General features: G+C 35.1%; 1 protein-coding gene across 1 annotated transcript in view; it reads right to left on the bottom strand.

Annotated features, from left to right (window-relative positions):
* Window positions 1–17,113, bottom strand: part of LRRK2 (leucine rich repeat kinase 2) — a 153,818-nt gene that overhangs the window by 82,604 nt on the left and 54,101 nt on the right. Inside the window, exons 15-20 of the mRNA XM_060024585.1 lie at window positions 14,760–14,904; window positions 14,494–14,633; window positions 12,374–12,502; window positions 12,129–12,299; window positions 7,486–7,744; window positions 4,387–4,575 (exon numbers count right to left, since the gene is read on the bottom strand). Of these exons, the coding sequence (XP_059880568.1) occupies window positions 4,387–4,575; window positions 7,486–7,744; window positions 12,129–12,299; window positions 12,374–12,502; window positions 14,494–14,633; window positions 14,760–14,904 (1,033 nt within the window). The remainder of the gene's footprint in view (window positions 1–4,386; window positions 4,576–7,485; window positions 7,745–12,128; window positions 12,300–12,373; window positions 12,503–14,493; window positions 14,634–14,759; window positions 14,905–17,113) is intronic.

The following is a 17,113-nucleotide window of genomic DNA, read 5'->3' as shown; positions in this document are numbered from 1 at the left end:
AAAAAGAAAAAGAAAGAAAAGAAAAAGCAAAAATCAATGAAAAATAAAATGGACAATCAATACAGAAAGTCAATGAAACAAAAACCTGATTCTTTGAAAAGATCAATAAAATTGATAAATCTTGAGCTAGACTGAAGAAAGAAAAAAGGAAAGACAAAAATATCAATGTCAAGAATTAAAGATCAGATATCACTAATGATCTTATAAACATTAACAGGACAATAAGAGATTATAAATAACAATAAATAAATTTGGCAACTTATGTAAAGTGGACAAATTCCTTGAACATTTCAAATTACAAAAACTGACAAAAGAAGTAACAGAAAAATCAAAAGAACCATAAATTTATTAAAGTTATTATATTTATAATTAAAAAGCCTCGCCCCCACCACCAAAAAGTATTCCTAACCTACAAGGCTTTACTCATGAATCCTATTAAACATTTAAGACCTCTCCTACACAAATTCTTTCAGAAAACAGTGGAGTTAGGAGCACTTTCCAATTCATTTCAAGAGGCTAGCATACTCTCATAGTTACAACAAAACAAAACTACAGACCAATATCCGTCATAGATGCAATATCCTTAACAAAATTTTAGAAAATCAAATCAAATAATATATTAAAAGGATAATACACCATAACCCAGTAAGATTTCCCCCAGAAAAGTTTGGTTTAACATTAGGAAATCAATCAATGTAATTAACTAAATAACAGAATAAAGGGAGAAAATATGCCCATTTCAACAGATGCAGAAAAGCATTTTCCAACACCCATTATGATAAAAAGTCACAGCAAATAATTACTAGAAACAAGTTTCCTAAACCTGATGAAGGATAGCTATTAAAAAAAAAAAAAAAACTACATGTAACATCATACTTAATGATGAGAGACTGAATGCTTTCCCCCTAAGTTTGGAAGCCAGGGAACAATGCCTACTCTTACCACTTCTATTCAGCATAGTACTGGAGGTCCTAGCCAGTGTAATAAGACATGAAAAAGAAGAAGAAGAGAAAAAGATATACAGGTTAAAAGGAAGAAGTAAATCTGTCTGTATTAGCAAATGGCATTATTGTGAACATAGAAAAATCTGTGGAGTCAACAAAAAGCTGTCAGAACTCATGAGTTTTGCAAGCCCACAGGATACATTAACATACAAAGAAATCAACTGCATTTCTATAAACCAGCAGTGAATGAACTACTGGAAATTGGAATTCAAAAACAATACTATTTACAATAGCATCAAAAAACATGCAATACAAAACAGTGGTGGGAGAAATTTAAATGACAAATAAATGGAAATAAATACTACATTTATATGTCAGAAGACTCATTATTAAGACACCAGTTCCCTCAAATTTATTTCTAGATTTAATCTAAAGAAATTTTTATTTATATGTTAATTCTATATTACATAACAATAATATATTATTTATACATTAATTCTATATTAAATGTATACATAGATTTAATTCTAATAAAAAATCCCAGCATAAAATTAATTAGTTGATTCAAAATGTATATGGAAATGCAAATAATCTAGTATAATAAGAAAAATTTTGAAAAAGAACACCACCAGAGAACTTATACTATCAGATTTCATTAAGCTAAAGTAATCAAGACAGTATGGCATTGGCATAAGGATAAAGATATAAATCAATGGCACAGAATAAAATCCCACTCCTAGGCATATACCTGGAGAAAACCATAATTTGAAAAGATACATGCACCCCAATGTTCACTGCAGCACTATTTACAATAGCCAGGACATGGAAGCAACCTAAATGCCCATCAACAGAGGAATGGATAAAGAAGATGTGGTACACATATACAATAGAATATTACTCAGCCTTAAAATAAAGAACAAAATAATGCCATTTGCAGCAACATGGACAAACCTAGAGATTGTTGTACTGAGTAAAATAAGTCAGACACAGAAAGACAAATATCATATGATGATATAACTTATATGTGGAATCTAAAAAAAGGGTACAAATGAACTTATTTACAAAACAGAAGTAGAGTCACAGATGTAGAAAACAAACTTATGGTTACCAGGGGATAAGGAGGGGAGGGATAAATTGGGAGACTGGGATTGACATATACACAATACTATATATAAAATAGACAGCTAATAAGAACCTACTGTATAGCACAGGTATGTCTACTTCATACTCTGTAATGGCCTATAATGGGAAAAGAACCTATAAAAAGAGTGGATATATGTATAACTGATTCACCTTGCTGTACATGTGAAACTAACACAACATTGTAAGTCAACTATACTCCAATAAAAAAAATTTTTTATTTTTTTTAAAAAAGAATGCAGAAATAGAACCACACCTATATGGTCAGTTAAATTGGACAAACATGCCATTAATTCAATGAGGAAATATAGTATATTCAACAAGTAATGTTAAAACAACTGGATATCTATGTGGAAAAAAATAAATGTCAATTCTTCACTGACACTATATACCAAAATTAAAATGGATTATAGACCTAAATGTAAAAGCTAAGAATTTAACACTTCTATGAGAAAACATAAGAGAAAATATTCACAAATTTGAGATAGGAAAAGATTTCTTAAATGGGATAGAAAAAGCACAAACTAGAAAAGAAAAAACTGAAACACTGCACTTTTCAAAATTTAAGACCTCTGCTCTTTGAAAAATAACATTAATAAATGAAAAAACAAGCTATAAACAAAAGAAAATATTTGTAATTCATATATCTGTCAAATGACTTCTACTTAGAATATAAAAAGAACTCTTAAAATAACATAAGACAACAAGACAATTAAAAGTTAGCAAAAATTTGAACAGACACTTTGCAAAGAAAATATCAATATATGAATGGCCAATAAGAACATGAAAATATTCTCAATATCAATAGTTTTCAGGGAAATGAAAATTAAACCCAAATAAGCTAGGACTACAGCCTCACTAGAATGGCTAAAATTAAACTGACTTACGATACTAAGTGTTATAGTGTAATGAGGATTCAGAGCAACTAGAATTTTCATACATTGCTGGTGGGAGTATAATATGGTATAACCACTTCAGAAAACAGCCAGACATAAAAAAGGACATACTGTATCCTATTTATATGAAACTTGAGAAAATACTATTTTAATCTATTGTGACAGAAAGCAAATCAGCGGTTGCCAAGGCACAAGGTAGGGGGGGACGTTTTTTGTAAAGAGACATATAAAGGAACTTTTTTGGATGATAGAAACGTTGCATAACTTAATAGTGGTGATGATTACATGGATGTATAAATGAAAACATATACTTAAAATGGGTAAATTAGTATATCTCAGTAAAGTTGTGGGGGGTTTTGTTTATTTATTTATTTTTGGCTGCATTGGGTCTTCGTTGCTGGGTGTGGGCTTTCTCTAGTTGTGGCGAACGGGGGCTACTCTTGGTTGTGGTGCGCAGGCTTCTCATTGCGGTGGCTTCTATTATTGCAGAGCACAGGCTCTAGGTGCGTGGGCTTCAGTAGTTGTAGCACATGGGACCAGTAGTTATGGCTTGTGGGCTCTAGAGCGCAGGCTCAGTAGTTGTGGCGCGCAGGCTTGGCTGCTCTGCGGCATGTGGGATCTTCCTGGACCAGGGCTCGAACCCATGTCCCCTGCATTGGCAGGCAGATTCTCAACCACTGCACCACCAGGGAAGTCCCAATAAAGTTGGTTTTAAAGAAAGTTTGGACTTGAGACATGAGATTTTGGAATAACTCTTATTTCTGCCCTCTCAAATGTCTTTATTCTATCACCCAAAGGTTTCAATCATACTATTTTAATAAAAAAGCACCTCACTCTATTTTTACCAAACTGTATTATGTTAAATGTCAGCCTTAATCACTGCCATTAATATCTTGCCATGTTAAATTTTTGTTATTTCAGGAGTTATTAAAATATTATTTTTAACTCTAATAAAGATAAAAATATTTTTTATTAAGCACTTTCTATTTGCAAACACTCTCCCAGACACTTTACATACATTTTTCCAAATTCCTATAAATAATCCTGGAAGTTTAGCAACACTGCCTTTAATAAGGATAAGGGGCTTACACAAACCACAGAAGTATCTAGTCGATGATGGAATATGGAATCCAATTCCAGTCTGAGTCAGTGTTTTCACTGCAATAGCCACCACTCACTGATTATGGGCAGTATGATAACACTTAAAAGTGTAGACATACATTTTCTTCATTGCCTTAAGTAGTAGTAAAGTAATAGTAAGCATTAACTATTTCCACTAATGAATACAGTTTTCCTCAAGATTTTCCAAATGAAGTAAATCAGATTTTTGTCTCAATTTCTACTGTTCAATGCCAGAGGGTAAGTGTTTTAAAACATAACTGACTCTATTGTTTAGTAATAATTACCTTCACTATCCAGGTCATCACTTTGAGCAAATACACTGTCAACATAAGACTCAGGAATGAAGGTCCATTCATCAAATTTATCAAGTATTTCTTCAGAAAAAGTCCCACTGCTGCCTGAGGCTGTTCCTTCTTCCACAGCACTTTTCATCTGATATCTGAGCACCATTCTCGCTAGGGTGGATCCTATATCTAAAAATAAAACGATATACCAGCAACAACTTTTTATTTTTCAACATCTTTATTGGAGTATAATTGCGCTACAATGTTGTGTTAGTCTCTGCTTTATAACAAAGTGAATCTGCTATACATATACGTACATCCCCATATCTCCTGCCTCTTGCGTTTCCCTCCCACCCTCCCTATCCCACCCTTCTAAGTGGTCACAAAGCACTGAGCTGATCTCCCTGTGCTATGTGGCTGCTTCCCACAAGCCATGCCATTCTCTCACTTCGTCCCAGCTTACCCTCCCCGTGTCCTCAAGTCCATTCTCTACGTCTCCATCTTTATTCCTGTCCTGCCCCTAGGTTCTTCAGAACCTTTTTTTTTTTAGATTCCATATATATATGTGTTAGCATATGGTATTTGTTTTTCTCTTTCTGACTTATTTCACTCTGTATGACAGACTCTAGGTCCATCCACCTCACTACAAATAACTCAATTTCGTTTCTTTTTATGGCTGAGTAATATTCCATTGTATATATGTGCCACATCTTCTTTATCCATTCACCTGTCAATGAACACTTAGGTTGCTTCCATATCCTGGCTATTGTAAATAGAGCTGCAATGAACATTGTAGTACATGACTCTTTTTGAATTATGGTGCTCTCTGGGTATATGCCCAGTAGTGGGATTGCTGGGTCGTATGGTAGTTCTATTTTTAGAAATCAATAATTATACAAGCATAAACATATATCATACCAAAGTTCCTTATATAGTCTCCTACTTCTAAGATTTTTTATTCTTACTTCAAAGTCACTTTACAATCATGATACTGTATAAAGTAGCAGGCAATGAACTTAAATTTTTTTTTAAATTTACACAAAGCTTTGGTGTTGGTGACAAAGCTGAACCTTTATGAAACTAACTTGATCCAGGAAAAGGTCTGGGCCTTGAAGCCAGACAGGCCTGTGCTCAAGTCACCTGCAAGTTATACAAGCTCCCTGAGTGTCAGTGTCCTCACTCGGGAAGTGAAGACAACAATATACACAGCACAGGATTATGGAAAAAATTAAAGAATATGAGGCATGTGAAGTTTTTAGCAGAACACTTAGGACACAGAAGATAATAAATGATATTCTTATTTTTATAAACTATTTGCTGAGTGATTCATTCTATTTGGAAATTTGATGAAATTTCAAAATTCTTCTTAACATTCTTCTTGCTATTTTACTGCATTTCATATTATGCTCTATTTTGACGAAATAAGTTGGCAGAGTTCTCATTGTCCTACATATATCCTGGAAAATTTCTTCAAATATTACTCTCATAACTCACATTACAACATGTGTGCGTAACTCAAATAGTACCTGGAAAATGTTTTAAAGCTTTGAATTCAAAATGTTCTTTACTCAGACCAGTTGTCAAAAAATTATGGCTATGCCCTCCAATCTCTCAAATGACATTATATTTTTTAAATTAGGTAAGACTTGTCAATACTTGTAAAAAACTTCGTACAGAAACAAAAGAATACCCTGAATGTATATCTCCCTTTGTACCTCTCCAAAGGCCCACAATTCCTCTCCATCAGAGATCAAAGATTAAAGTAAGCAGGTTGTTCGCATGAGACCAATTGAAGTGATAAAACATAGACTCTAATCATATTTCATTAGTTTCCAAGGTCCCCAAAGGCAACCAGGGCACCCATTTCTGGATTATTTTCTCAACATGGTCTTTTCACATTCGAACACTTATGACTACCATATCCCAATTGTCTTTTCACCAATATTAGTATACTAAAAACACTGTTCTCTGTTTTTTCCCTTAAGAATGCATTCTAAGGGCTTCCCTGGTGGCGCAGTGGTTGAGAGTCCACCTGCCGATGCAGGGGACACGGGTTCGTGCCCCAGTCCGGGAAGATCCCACATGCCGCGGAGCAACTAGGCCCGTGAGCCACAACTACTGAGCCTACGCGTCTGGAGCTTGTGCTCCACAACAAGAGAGGCCGCGACAGTGAGAGGCCCGCGCACCACGATGAAGAATGGCCCCCGCTCGCCTCAACTAGAGAAAGCCTGCGCACAGAAATGAAGACCCAACACAGCCAAAAAAATAAATAAATGAATAAATAAATAAAATTAAAAAAAAAAAAGAATGCCTGTATTATGGACCCCTATCAGCATATTCCTGGGTCAAAAAAGTATGGGTATACATTTAAAGTATTAATGGATATTGCCAAATTTTCCTCAAAAGAGGAAGATTTTAATTCATATCTATAATGTGTGAAGTGCCTGTTTCCACATATGCTTAACAACATAATTTCTTACCGAATTTTCTATTTGCCTATACTATATTTAATGAGCACTTACTATGTGAAAAGCACTAGTATAGATGCTAGTGGTAACTGTCATCAATGTACTTAATGTATACAAGATCTATATTAACTTGAAATTACATCCTTAAGTGAAATGCGAAGTATACTAACTTGAAAATGCAAAGTATATATGTGTTTATGTTTCCATGCACACATTTTAATTCATATGTAAGCATACAAAAAGTCTAGGGAAAAAATCTACATTGATTATCTATAAGTGAAAAAATAAGTTGTTATTTTCTTCCTTAGGATTCTTATGTTTTTCTATTTGTAAATGCACATAGATTATTTTTATAATAAAAAATAAAATATGTAACAAAGAAAAGAAACCTGACAGAAAGATCCCACTGTTTTGCTCTATCTTTATAAAATATGTATTTGCTGGCTCATAAAGAACTTAAATATAATGTCAGTTTCAAGCATTTCTTGACAAAAAAAAAAGATATCCAAGCCTTTACAATATTTTTGGCTTAAGTTGAACCAAACTGGAATGAAAACTAACTAAAAGATTAGTGATTTTTAAAAATACTACTAAAATTAAAACTTGTACAGACTTTCCTGTTAATACTTACTTGTCTCTTTTCTTAAATTAGATGTCTTATCTGGAAATAGAGGACCAAGCCAAGAAGGTTCAATTTTTCCCATACAAAATCCTCCAAGGCAGATGCTATTATTGGCCAGATCCAGGGCAAGCCTCTTTAAGAGTAAGCTGATGATTTGGCTGTCGCCTTTCCCAATGCTGATTGTTAGAGCTTTCCGTACATCCTGCTCACGGGATCCACTATTCAGTAACAGTTCTACCACTTTGGGACTGCTCGCTTTCTCACATACCTATTAAAGAAAAAGAGAAGGTAAGCACATTAACAACCTGTCATTTTTCCTTTTAAGAGACTGATAATCAAACTTGGTGTGATTTTTCGCTACATCCGTAAATTCAGAATGAAACAAAATAAGGCAAAACTCATCCTTGAAATAGATTAGGAAAATAAAATAAGATTAGCACCACAAATATCAGAGCAGCATAAATCAAATAAATCTGCCACATGAGAGTCAGTTACCATGAAAAAGGCAACATGGTATGAAATAAAACTCATAGGCTTGAAGTCAGAATACCTGAGGCTCCAACAATTTACACGTTTCTCATACTTTCTGGACTTCTGTTTGCTCACTGGAAGACATCTGGGAAACTAGTACCTTAACACAGTAAATGCTACTGCCCTGCCTTCATTCGTGACACAGAATAACTAAGTGTGAGTATAAATATCATAAAATTTGCTAATGCCATATGCAAAGGACAGTCATCATTTACTTCTGGTTTTCCAGGACAAGAATTTTAATTTCCACAAAAACGTATCTTGTCTCTCAGTTTTCTACCTTCCCCTGAATGTTACGTTTTCAGAGCAGGTCCTCAAGGTGGGTTAGCATGCTAGCTGCTACAAAAACTAGAGTGATCATAGTAAGCAGAGAGAAGCCTTAGCAACCTGCAGCATAGCACACTGGCCCAACCCAGCAACAGCTTCTGAAAGGCTATGGAATGTGATGTTATCAACTAGAAGAACAAAGTCATAGATAATATAAACATTATATGCCAGGTACTGTGCTAACTTCTGTAAACACATGACCTCCAATCCTTATTTTTAAAAAACCTATGCCGTAAAAATTATTACCCCCATTTTATAGATGAATATTTAGGAAAAATATGTCATTTGTCTAAACCCTTAGAGCTAGTCAATAAGAGACTTGGATTTGAAATCATATATGCTGGTTCCAAAGCCTGTGCTCCTTTCATGACCCAATATTAAGGATTAAAAAATAAAAGGAAAGAAGACCCTAAGATTCAGGGTACCAGGTCAGTGGAACAAGGTGGTTGGGGAAAATTCCTGAATTCTTCAGAATTAAAGTGTGTCCAAGAGGTTTGAGGGGACAGTCCTGTGGTGTGATGGCACCAACTTAGTGCCCATAGGTCTCCAGGATCACCCACCTTCAACCCATTCTCCCCAGAGCCACTATAGTACTTTTCTAGTCTGGATATGATCAGGTCATTAACCTATTTTAAAATCTTCTAAAACCTTTCTGCTCCAGGACATTCCCCCAAATACGACATGCAATTTTTCAAACCTTATTACCTTCATTTATGCTATTTCTCTTGCCTCAAATATCTAATTCTGTTCTTCAGCCAGTAAAAAGATGTTCATTCTTGAAGGAATAGTTTTAAACTCTCTTGCACATTAAGTCCTTGCTATCAGCTTTCCAGGCTACACACACCCTTCTTCCTCTGATGCCCATCCCATTTTGTTTAACATAGCACTTAGCACACTGAACTAGACATGCTTATCTGTTTTATAACTAGAATGAAAGGCATGGATGCTACTGCAATTCAATTTGTACCTCTGTACCCTAGCACAATGCCTAAGGAATATATTTAATTTAGCAAATTATTAAAATCCTTTAAGGGTCCACAGGAAACTTTAAAGGAAGGAAGGAAGGAAGAAAGGATGGAAGGAAGGGAGGGAGGGAGGGAGGGAGGGAGGGAGGAAGGGAGGAAGGGAGGAAGGGAGGAAGGGAGGGGCAAAAAAAACTCATTTCTTCTCTTGGAGCCCAGAAATCTTTTATCTCTAAATTATGGCATTTACTGCCTACCTTGTATTAAGGTGATTTATGTTTTATCCTCCCCCATCTCCCAATAGACACTTTGAAACCATCTTGAAACAGGAAACTCCTTTTCTATTCTTTACTGAATATCTAGCACTGTGCTTTCCACAGAGAATATGCTCAATACATTTTATAGCAGAATTTTCCTCAGGGGACCCAAGCTATCCCAGCTGATTTCAGGGATATGGTGCCATGAAGAGATAAATATATAAGAAACAGTATCAGACAAAAGAAATAAAATTATGAAAGTAATTTCAACTTCATCAGAAGGAAAAAAAATACTGCTCAGATACACAGTTTTGTATTTTAATAATGAGGATAATTCAAATATAATCAAACTGTAATTTACTATCCTTTGCCATCTTGTCTCTCATATTCTAATTTATAAATAATTCAGCACACAATCAAATCCTAATATTTCAAACCAGCATTCAGGAATGAATGTATAACCCCCTCCCCCCACCACCACTATCATGAATCTGTTATGTAAACAAAAGATTAAAGCAGGCCGATTTTCCACTACTTACCTGTAGAGTGTCCTCAGGCAAGTTACTTAACTTTTCTGTGCCTCAATTCCTCTCCTGCATAATAGGATAGTACTAGGACTTATTCCTAAGGTTGTTGTGAGGAGTTTATTAAGTAAAGGGCTCAGAGCAGGGCCCAGGTGATAATGAACACCACAGAAGTGTCTGCTATTATATTTATTCACAATTCATTATCCTTGCTCTTCCCACCATGACTTGATGAGTCATCTTCAGGTCTCCATTCATGCATTTTCACACCCGATATTAATCCTCCATATTCTTCTCTACCAGTCATGTACATTACATTATTATTATATTCACCTCAGAAAACCTAACAAGATTAAATCTGTCCTTGCTCTGAATAGTTCTTAATTATGCAGCATTGGTGCATGAATAGTCTTGATTATGTCACTTTACAGTGGTACAAAATAAGGTATGTTCAATCAATCTACCCACAATATTTAATCAACATTTATCATGTTAGATACAAATAATCTCTGACAACTAGGATAAATTCTTTACATTTAATACACCCATGGATGTAAAGATCTGATTTTAAGAAGAAAAGATATAAATAAGTACATTAAGTCCAAAAGAACTTGGGAAGAAGAATAAGGTAAAAAGCCTTTTGTATAGAAATATTTGGATAAATTGAGAGAAAAGTAGAAAGCACTCCCTGTGGTGAATGTAGAGTAATTGCACTCAAGTGATTTTAGCTATGTTGTTTCCCTAGGAAAAATCTGAAGGGGAAGTTTCTTTTCAATCCAAGTAACATTAACTCAATGATCTCAAGATCACACAAAAGGTACACAATAAAAACATATTAAATTATTGAGGAAAATAATTTAATTATCTTTAATAACAGAGAAGCAACTATTTTTAATGTTGCTTGCTTAAATGAAAATATGACTAATTTAAATAATTTGATTATGTATTTGGCATAAATTAATTCTGCATGAAAATGAGTTACAGGTTCAGTTTCTTTTTAGGTAGATTGCTAATAGGTGCTAACTTAATCTTACAGTTGACAAATTGATTTGAATCCATAGGTGACTGGGAAATTAAATAAAGTAAGGCTTTAAAAGTAAATTATTGGAAAACACAGCACTCTGCTGGCTATTTAATAATGTATATTAAATCACTACATAATTGCTTTGTTGGAAATATTAAGTAACCAGAAAATATATGTAGTGCTTCCCGAATGCTATTATAAATGCTAAAATTTATAGAATGAAGACAAACTTGAAATAACATGTAATACACTCTGATAAATACATACCGAATTCATACTGTATGTAAAGCAGTGAGTTAGATATTCTGAATGATACATAGATGAACCTTGTACATCTCTACTTTCACATAACTCACAAAATATAAAGAGTGTACATAAACTGTCACGGACTTACACAAGAAGTAAATCTTTATTTTGTATGGAGGTCTGGGAGTGTGGGGAGGGCTTTATTGAGGAGAAGGAATTTAGGTTAGATTTTGAAGGCAAAGCAGAATTTGATATATGTGTTTGCACAGTGCATGAGGGAAGGGAGAGAAGGGAAGCAGGCCCAGTGCCACACAACTGCAGGGTGGCCCACAGCAGGGTTGTCAATGGGTACAGCACCCCAAAGTGTGCAGTACACAGCCTACAGGGCCACATGTGGTAGCCCTGAGGGGAGAATTTTCTAGAGAGAGAAACTGAAAACAGAGAAAATAGCTGAAAGATGATCAAAACAAGATAAAACCATGTGTTGTATGGTGTGTGGCTGGAGAACGATTTGCACAGAGATGCATAGTAGGAGACACATTTGAAAAGTTATTTATCAACTTAACAAGCTAGGTAGAAAAATAAAATGAATGATTAGATAATAACACCTAAGGGACCTATTACCTCTGAAATTCTGTGAATCTAAACTCCTACAAATCACAAGCATTTGTTCAATAAACTGATAAATTCTGTAGTGTAGAATAATAGGATGTAGATAAGAGCTATACAATGGCAGAGTCAAATAACAGAAAAAAACAAAAGTGAGTCCTTGAATATTTACCTGACAAATTAAAGAAGCTGCTTCTTTTGCTCGATTGGCATCCGCTCCCAACAGAAGCAAGCATTCGACCATGATGCTGTTATTCTGATCACATGCTCTCTCTAGCATCACACTTTTTAACTCATCATCCATGGCCAATTTTGCAAAGCACTTGCAACAAAGATTTAGAAACTAAAGAGAACGGAAGTGAGGATTAGAGTCAGCTAAATGTGTAACAGTTAGAATACAGGTGAAAAACATTGTACCTGTTGATCCTTTTGCTCCATGATGTTGGAGGACAACTGATGGAATATTACTGAATCAAAGGAATGATGCACCAGCAGCTTGGAAAAAGACACTGACAATTCCAGTACCGTCAAGATTGTCTGAAATCCCTGAAAGTGTGATCAAAAATAATAATAACAAAGCAATTGTGGACAATAAATAAATAAATAATGTAAAAGAGAGACTGTATATGGTACTTAAAACCTTGGATGTTCACTTAGCTAAGTACATGTATTTATTAGGTTTGTACTTTAAAGCTATAAACCTTGAGACAATGAAACAAATACACCTTGCTCTCTCATTACTAAGAAATAAGCAGGTGCACAGAGAATAAGATGCTAGTTAACAAACTAGCATCTAGCAAAGCAGGAAAAATACCTAATACACCAAAATTTGCCTTTTAAAGATTCCCTGCCTGAAGCCATACCTACAGGTTGAAAGCCAGATACTAATCAGGATTAGAACAGCAGAGTCAGCAGTGCCACAAATCCAAATAGACCAGTGATATGAATTGTTTATTACAAGATTGCAGATCAGGTTCTCTAGATAGCTTAGCATTTCCCCCAATATTTTTGTGCTATCTTCTTAAATTTTAACCTCAGACAAATGCGAGTTCCTAGATTTTATTCACATTGAGTGCATCTGAGAGAAGCTCTAAAGACACTCTGAGATTTACATCCTTATAGCAAATCATTTATAAAGAACTGATCAGTACATCATTACTTTTTAGAACCACCCCAAGAGCTGTGAACTTCTGACTTGACTATTATATAGCTTGGGTAAACTCACCAAAGATCCACTTAACTTTTAAAATTTTTATCTTTCTAGTATATATTAATGAAATCATCTAAATGTTAAAATTATTATTTTGAGCTCATAAGAGTCTGAGTTTCTACAAATGCTTCCTAACATTTGACAGGAGAAATAGTATTAATCTATGCAGGTCTGAGCGGCATGTGGTCCACTAACCTCTAGAGCAGAGGTCCTTGCAAACTCAAATGAATGCAATAGCAAAGCAGGTAATGCAAATGCATAGAAGGCATATAATTCAAGTTAAAAACTTATAAACACTGAACTGGCCAAATAAAATATGTTGACAAGCCAAATTTAGCCCACTGGTCAACAGTTTACAACCTCTACTATAAAAATCCTAAAATTTATGCTTAGATGAATAAATACTGACTGACACCTTCATACCTGCACAAAATAATTTCCTTTCCCTAGGATTACTTATAATCAATTCTGCCTTGGCTTTAATCAGCCTAGGTTGAGGCACATTAAAAAAGCAGATTTAAAAAAAAAAAAGCAGATTTATAAAAGACATTTTGGTTCTAAAACACATTTTTGCTTGTGTGTTCAGCACTTTAAAATTTAAAATCTTACATGCATTATCACATTTACTAATAATGTCTGTGCAAAGATTAGAGCTTAGACATTTTCACTCCTGGTGAAGGCTGCCATTTATGAAAATATTTGGTTTATGAAAATTGTTAACTCCATTACTAAAAAACCACAACCAAGGCAGAAACTCTTAAGGAAACTATTTGTTTTGCTAACATTAAAAGAAAAACACTCTGAAACAATTTACTTCTTAATCTCCCCTAAATTAATCTTAAACCAGTATCTTGGATTCCTTATAGACAGTTAATATAGATCCCATTTTAAATTTTGCTTGATGAAGAATGTTTAAAATATTGTTTCACTGCAAGAAAAAAAATCAAGGGGCAAAATTACTAGGTAAGCAGCTAACAATAAAACACAGAGAATGACAAACTTCAGAATAATTATAACTTTTACTTATCTAAAATCTAAGCAAATAAAGCTCAGCTAGCTGAAATTTCTTTAGCACATTCTGTGCTCTTTCATGGAAAAGATAAATGACAAATAAATATACTAATTTTAGAGATTTAGTAATGAAACAGGATATTTTGAGATTCAATCCAATTATCTTCATCTACTATAATTAAAATACTACAAAATGATAAAAAAAGGTTTTCAGTTAACTAGAATATACCCATTAACGCAAAGTGGGAGTTACACCAGCTGCTCTGAAAGAGAAATCTGTGCAAGATCGCAATTCCCTTCAAGATAATGCACATACTTTCATCTGTATTTCACCAATATCCTTAAATCGTTGTAGGCTGGAAATCAGAACTTTTGCCAGCAGATGCCCAGTGCCTATGCATAAATTCTTCTTTGTAATCAAACATCCTATAAGACTTAAACCCAGACACTGAATTTCTAAAAAAGAAAAAAAGAAACAAAATTTATTGTTTTAAATCTCAAAACTGAAGAAAAAATTCAAACATGTCCAACCAACAGCTAAAGGCCTATAAAAATCTAAATCCTGAGTTCAATTGTACCAACCTTGGTCATCTGGATACATCTGCAGTGTGTGAAGCACTGAATCAATAGCATCTTCCAGGGATAACACCTCTAATGCATCAGGAAAATGTGCTATAGAAGAAATTACTTTTAATCCACATTTCTGAATCCCAGGATTTCCAATGAACTAAAGTCAATAAGAAAATTAAGAATATTTGCTGTTAAAAAATGAATTCTAATACTTACCTTAGTTAAAGCCAGCTATACACTGATAAAATATAAACTAAGTAGTCTAAATAAAATTACTATCCTTGATTCTGCCTTATATCATGAATTACTTTTATTTATTATTAAGAATAAGAGCTAAGGGCTTCCCTGGTGGCGCAGTGGTTGAGGGTCTGCCTGCGGATGCAGGGGTCACGGGTTTGTGCCCCGGTCTGGGAAGATCCCATATGCCGTGGAGCAGCTGGGCCCGTGAGCCATGGCCACTGAGCCTGCGCGTCCGGAGCCTGTGCTCCGCAACGGGAGAGGCCACAACAGTGAGAGGCCTGCGCACCACAAAAAAAAAAAAAAAAAAAAAGAATAAGAGCTAACATTTTAATGCTTATTAAGTATCTGTTCTGTGCCAGGCACTATACTAAATACTTTTACATGCTCTTCTTTGCAGGGCATTCTTATTAAACACATACTAATATGATTCCCATTAAAAGATGAGTTTACAGAGGGTTAGCGGGGTGGAGTAGCTATTCCTAAATTCTCACAGACTGTACACTACTGGGAAGATACCAAATCAAGGACATTTGCTCCCACAGCCTAAATTCTTAACCAGAAAAATCAGTGCTGTCTCTCACCATAGAAAATACTAATTGAAAATTTACTCTTTACGTGCTTTACATGCCATATCTCATCTGTTCCCCCTCAACAGCCTCATCCAATAGGTTCACCAGACTTTAAAGATGCAGGGACAAGGTGGCCATATGTGCGTGGGTTTATCTCTGGGCTTTCTATCCTGTTCCATTGATCTATTTTTCTGTTTTTGTGCCAGTACCATACTGTCTTGATTACTGTAGCTTTGTAGTACAGTCTGAAGTCAGGGAGCCTGATTCCTCCAGCTCCGTTTTTCGTTCTCAAGATTGCTTTGGCTATTCGGGGTCTTTTGTGTTTCTATACAAATTGTGAAATTTTTTGTTCTAGTTCTGTGAAAAATGCCAGTGGTAGTTTCAAAAAATCTAGAAACAATAAATGCTGGAGAGGGTGTGGAGAAAAGGAAACAATCTTGCACTGCTGGTGGGAATGTGAATTGGTAGAGCCACTATGGAGAACAGTATGGAGGTTCCTTAAAAAACTACAAATAGAACTACCATATGACCCCGCAATCCCACTACTGGGCATATACCCTGAGAAAACCATAATTCAAAAAGAGTCATGTACCAAAATGTTCATTGCAGCTCTATTTACAATAGCCCGGAGATAGAAACAACCTAAGTGTCCATCATCGGATGAGTGGATAAAGATATGGCAAATATATACAATGGAATATTACTCAGTCATAAAAAGAAATGAAATTGAGCTGTTTGTAATGAGGTGGATAGACCTAGAGTCTGTCATACAGAGTGAAGTAAGTCAGAAAGAGAAAGACAAATACCATATGCTAACACATATATATGGAATTTAAGAAAACAAAAAAAAATGTCATGAAGAACCTAGGGGTAAGACAGGAACAAAGACACAGACCTACTAGAGAATGGACTTGAGGATATGGGGAGGGGGAAGGGTAAGCTGTGACAAAGCGAGAGAGAGGCATGGACATATATACACTACCAAACGTAAGGTAGATAGCTAGTGGGAAGCAGCCGCAGAGCACAGGGAGATCAGCTCGGTGCTTTGTGACCGCCTGGAGGGGTGCGATAGGGAGGGTGGGAGGCAGGGAGACGCAAGAGGGAAGAGATATGGGAACATAAGTATACGTATAACTGATTCACTTTGTTATAAAGCAGAAACTAGCACACCATTGTAAAGCAATTATACTCCAATAAACATGTAAAAAAAAAAGAAAAAAAAAAGATGCTGGGACAAGAGCTTAAGTCACACAGCTAACACGTGTCAGGCCTAGTACTTGAATATAAGTGTGTCTGCTTTAAAAGTACAGAATCTTAATCACTATCTCTTCCAAACTTTTCATCTCAATTCCTCCAGAATTTGACATTATTTGACAGGTATTCCAATAGAGTCCACTTCTTTTCCCAGGCCATCCTTCTCATTGACTGAGAAGAAAACAGGCAACAACACACTTTCCAACCATGTGACAATCACAATCACACTTCCCCTCTTTTGATGTCTGTGACATATACCTAACTCTTACAGTCTGCTTTTCCATGGTGCTCTTTAAACTTCAA

The sequence above is a fragment of the Delphinus delphis genome, chromosome 11 (genome assembly GCF_949987515.2).
Source record: "Delphinus delphis chromosome 11, mDelDel1.2, whole genome shotgun sequence".
Taxonomy (NCBI): domain Eukaryota; kingdom Metazoa; phylum Chordata; class Mammalia; order Artiodactyla; family Delphinidae; genus Delphinus; species Delphinus delphis.
The sequence above is the reverse complement of the archived record's forward strand: the minus strand, read 5'-3'. Positions and strand labels throughout refer to the sequence as shown.